Below are 5,244 nucleotides of genomic sequence, written 5' to 3' on the forward strand. Positions count from 1 at the left end.
TCAATGTCTCATCTGTTTGTTTTCCATGGAAATAAATTTCTTTCCCCATAGTCTCTTCAATGCACCTTTGACTTCCTTATTACGAAGGCTGTAAATCACGGGGTACATCATAGGTGTCACATTGGTGTAGATCAAAGAGACCAATTTGTCTTCATTCAGGGAGTAGCTAGCCTTAGGACGGATGTAGATAAAGATGGCACAGCCATAGTGGAGGATGGCCGCAATCAAGTGGGCGGCACAGGTGGAGAAGGCCTTTTTCCGGCCTTCAGCACACTTGATCATGAGAATGGAATGGGCAATAAAGATATAGGAAATCAGAATGAGCAGGAATGGAATGAGTAAATTCATTGTACAGACAAGGAACACAGCCACTTCTTTGTCGTGTGTGTCGTTGCATGCCAGGAACAGCAATGGTGGGATGTCACAGAAGAAGTGGTTAATATTACGTGAACTGCAAAAGGGAAGACTGAAAATCAAAGTGGTGAGTCCCAGTGAAATTGTGAATCCACTGATGAAGGCTATCGCCAAAAGTTTTTTGCAGAGATTCTTGTTCATGACAAGAGTGTAGCGCAATGGGTTGCATATGGCCATGTATCTATCATAGGCCATCAAAGCCAATAGAAAGCATTCAGCGCCCCCAAAGGCAATGAAGAAGTACATCTGTGCTGCACAGGCTGTCAAGGATACACTCCTGCTCTTGTCCAAGAAGTTGGCAAGCATTTGAGGCACAATGACCAGAGTGTAACAGACCTCAGTGAAAGACAGGTTGCGCAGGAAGAAATACATGGGGATGTGGAGGGCAGGATCAATTAAAGTGAGGACCACAATGGCTAGGTGTCCTGAGAGGGTGAGGAGGTGCATTAGAAAGAACAAAGTGAAAAGTACAAACTTTAAAGTTCTACTAGTATTGAATCCAAGGATTATAAAATTATCCTCCGTGCTGTTATTCTGTCTGTGCATCTCCATCCTAGATCTTGAGGTTGGAAGCTGATATTCTTAGAATGCAAATTCTCCTTCACATTGCACTCAGTTTCTACTAATGGGCATGTTTTCTTAGCAACAATATAAATGTGAATTCTTTCCCACTGGGAATTCTTTCCCAGTTCCCTATCTTCTCTGCTCGGCAGTGGTATTCTCCTAGCCTTTTCTTAGTCCAAAGGCTTAGTGTTTGGTGATCAGCCATGATTGACTTAATACTGCCACCTAGCGGGTCATAAGAATATATGATTGTTATTAGCAAAAAATAAAAATAAAAAATGATGTAAATATGTCTGCTACCAGGAATGTTTATATTTGTTCCTCAGCATCAGAGGGATTTAAAACCTGTTTGTCACTTACCTTTTCAATTGTCTTTACATACATCTATAGGGCTTTTTAAGCATGTAAAGTTGTTTTGCTTGTTGTTTTTTTAAAAAACAGGACTACATGTATAACAGAATAACAGTTGGAAGGTACATTGGTGGTCATCTAGTCCAACGCCCTGCTCAGGCAGGAAACTCTAAACCATTTCAGAAAAAAATGGTTGTCCAGTCTCTTCTTAAAAACTTCCAGTGTTGGAGCATCCACAACTTCTGGAGGCAGGTTGTTCCTCTGATTAGCTGTTCTAACTGTCAGGAAAGTTCTCCTTAGTTGCTTCTCTCCTTGAACAGTAACCAACATATCTTCCAGTGTAGAATTACAGGCAGCACCAAAAAAACAAAACAAGAAAAAAACACCTCACATATATGTCCCCATTCATTAACAGGCCCTCAGAAATCTTGATCTGCATTCCTTTCATGGCAGAAGGAACTGAGGTGTACAGAGTGGGTAACAATCAGTTGTAGAATCCATTCCTTTCATTCCCCAAGATGGGCAATCATGTTTGCTTACAAATAGATAACTGGATAAAATAAGGATGTCTTAAGGTATCATTAGAGAACCAGTTTGGTGTAGGAGTTAATGCATCAGTTTAGAATTAGGGATATGTGAGTTCTACTCCTATCTTGGGCATGAAGCCAGCTAGGTGATCCTGGGTGAATCACTCTCCCTCGGCTGTAGGGAGTGGGCAATGGCAAACCACTTCCAAAATCTTGCCAAGAAATTGCAAGAATTTGACCAGGGCAGACACCAGGAGTCAAAATAGACTTGAAGCAACCAAAGAAAGGTCGTCATTGTATGAATAGCACACAAATGAACACAAATAAGCATATTAATCAGCTGCCTAAATTGACAGTTACTATCCCATCTAAAGAAAGCAAAGGATATTCTTAGTCTCAAAAATTAAGTCTAAACATTCCGCAACAAAAACTACTTTTACCCAGACAGATTCTTCTTTCATAGATCCAATGGTACCACAGCCGGTCTGAAACCTTCTTAGTTAATGGGGGTCAGAGGGCTGGCCACCGTGGAAGAAGGTAATAGATTTGCAGTAGCGGCAAACATCTGTAGCTCGGGTGTAGAGTGAGGGTGAAGGTTCATTCTCCAAGCCCCAACTTACAAACCCGGAGAACGAACCTTCATCCTCAAGGTAGTAGATGTTTACCTGATTTTAGTACTTAGATTCCTTTTAATTTACAGTACTTACATAAAATCTGCCCCTTCCCCATCATGCTTTCAATTTTACTATTTCTGTGCCTATCTCTCTCTGTAACAGTAGCACCTAACAAATTTCCACTGTTAATACTGTAGGATATATAGGCCTTTCTTTGACTATAGCAAGGAAACAATAGATGATGGGTTGATGGATCGATGGAAGGATGATTGGACAGACAGAGATACACCAATCAGTCTATAGCTTGAATATTTGCGCATCCTTCTTTTTGAAAGCATTGGGCTCATTGCCACATTGGCAAATATCTGTATTCCATGACCACTTGCAAAGGATGAGGGCAAGTCGAAGCAGTCTTTAAAAGTCTTACAAGAGATTAAAAGTTTAGGTGATTGGAAATTTGGGCACAGATTCCCATCCATGATCACTCTGAAATAAAAACCACTGAATCCAGTGGGAAGTATTTTTGGTAAACATACTTAGGGATTCTGACTTTCTTTTAAAAAAATTAATTTGATTTGGTGTTTTTTTTTTTGCTAATTGCTTTGATCTGATAAGTGCACACCATTGAACAGAGCATTCATAGTCTTCCTAAAGTTTTTGACTGCTGCAATCATCATCCATGAATATACAAATGTCCTTCGTACCAGAAAAAACATATCCAGACATTTCAGCATGCTGCTTTCAAGCAGGTTTGAACTTGATGCCATATCTAAGTAAAAGAAGACATTTAATTGTGACTCGCACCTTAAACTGGATGAACATTGTAGGAGTTCCATACAAGTTACGTGTGGCATGAAATCTTATCCTATGGTAGACATTGCTTCAGAAATATTCAACCTTTTTCCAGGATCACCATAGCACTTTCCTGTATGAGATGCTGCAATGCTTTAATAGACATTTCAAGAAAAATTATATTCCCAACTGATTTGGTTACCTTGCAATGAACAAAATGTTTGGAGTTTCTCAAAGTCCTTCAGGTGAAGTCATAAGCAGTTACTGAAAGATACACAGGTGGGAAAGATTATATTGGTTTCAGAATGTTTCCTGAAAGTTGAACCATTGGAATATAGAAATGTAACTGAGGTAGAGCCTCCAAATTTAGATCCAAGATTTGAGAGCAAATTTGGGGTTTATAAGACAAGTTAAGTGCAAAAGCTGAGGAGTCATAGTGTCCTCTAAAAACTCTCTCCCAGTCAGCAGTATAATGTGGTAGTTATAGATCAAAGAATCTGGAGGGTACCATGTTACCCACTCTAGTGCAAAAAACAATAGGATTGGCTGTAGACTCTTTTTTAATGCTGGTAGTCCTAGACTTACAAGTGGTTGCTTAGCAACCAAAGGTATGCCTCTATCCTTACAAAAACTACTTACAACCTGATTTCAAAGTTACAACAGTCGCAATTACTCCTGGTCATGTGATCCCATCATCAAGTTTACAGCTGTTTGAAGTGACCTGCAGTGCCCTGCACTCACATGACTGCATTTTTTTGACATTTTTTTATCGGTTTCTGGTGTTTACTTCTAGTTTGCAGCAAAAACATCAATCAGAATAGAGCTGAGAGGGATCTTGGAGGTCTTCTAGTCCAACCCCCTGCTCAAGAAAGAGACCCTATACCATTCCAGACAAGTGACTGTCCAGTCTCTTCTTAATGACTTCCAATGATGAAGCACCCACAACTTCTGAAGGCAAGCCATTTCACTGGTTAATTGTCCTCACTGTTTCTTCTTAATTCCTGGTTATAAATAGTCATTGGGTAAAATGGATTCACTTAACAAACATGGCACTCGTTTAACTAGTACAGCAAAAAATGTTGTAAAATTTGATCCAGTCATGTGGTGACCCACGTAATGACCGCAATGACTTATGAGCGTAATTTTGGGCTCAATTATGGTCATAACTCAAGGATTACCTGCACTGTATTTGCAGAGAATGAATACAAATGGAATACTAGTTCTTTTGAGTCTAATCATCCTACTGTAATTATTCAGAATTCTTTTGTTCAGGTAACCTACTGTAAAATGCCAGTATTACAAATATAAAGCCATTTGTTTCTTGTCTACCAGTTTCCTCAGCTCCTTCTTGAAAAACTAGCTGTATAATTACTGTCTTTCCATGAAAATTAATTTCCTTTTCCCTGTTCCCCTAAGTGCTCCCTCGACTTAGTTGTTTCAGAGACTGTAAATTATAAGATACAACACAGGTATGAAATTATTATAGACCAAAGAGATCACTTTGCTGTGTTCTAGAGGGTAGTTGGCCTTCGGACAGTTGTAGATGAAAATGGAGGATGATCATAACCAGGTAAGCAACACAGGTAGAGAAGGCATTTTCTGGCCTTCAGAACACTTGACCTTAAAGGTAGAATTGCCAATAAAAATGTAGGAAACCAGGATAAACAGGAATTGAATGAGCAACTTTGTCAGGCAGACAACAAAACCAGCCACTTCATTGGCATTTGTATGGCTACACACAGCAAAATCAAGCACTGGTGGGATATCCCAGAAGAAGTGATTAATGTTATGTGAGCCAGAAAACGGAAGACTGAAAAGACCCAATACTGCATAAAGACATTTCTGTTCATGAAGGGGGTATACAGCACAATGGATTGCATATGGGCACACAATTCCACATCCCCAAAAGCAATGAAGAAATTCATTTGTGTAGCACATGCTGTCATGACTATTCTTGCACTATTCTTGACCAAGAAGTTGAC

General features: G+C 39.6%; 1 protein-coding gene across 1 annotated transcript; it reads right to left on the reverse strand.

Moving 5' to 3' along the window:
• Positions 1–1,333, reverse strand: LOC308662812 (olfactory receptor 5V1-like; the record flags this gene model as incomplete). Its single annotated transcript, XM_081318957.1, has 1 exon — positions 1–1,333. The coding sequence occupies exon 1, from the start codon at positions 964–966 to the stop codon at positions 1–3; it is 966 nt and encodes a 321-aa protein (XP_081175083.1). The 5' UTR covers positions 967–1,333.
• Positions 1,334–5,244: the final 3,911 nt, after the last annotated feature.

Source organism: Vipera berus (assembly GCF_964194415.1).
Source record: "Vipera berus genome assembly, chromosome: 2".
Lineage (NCBI taxonomy): Eukaryota > Metazoa > Chordata > Lepidosauria > Squamata > Viperidae > Vipera > Vipera berus.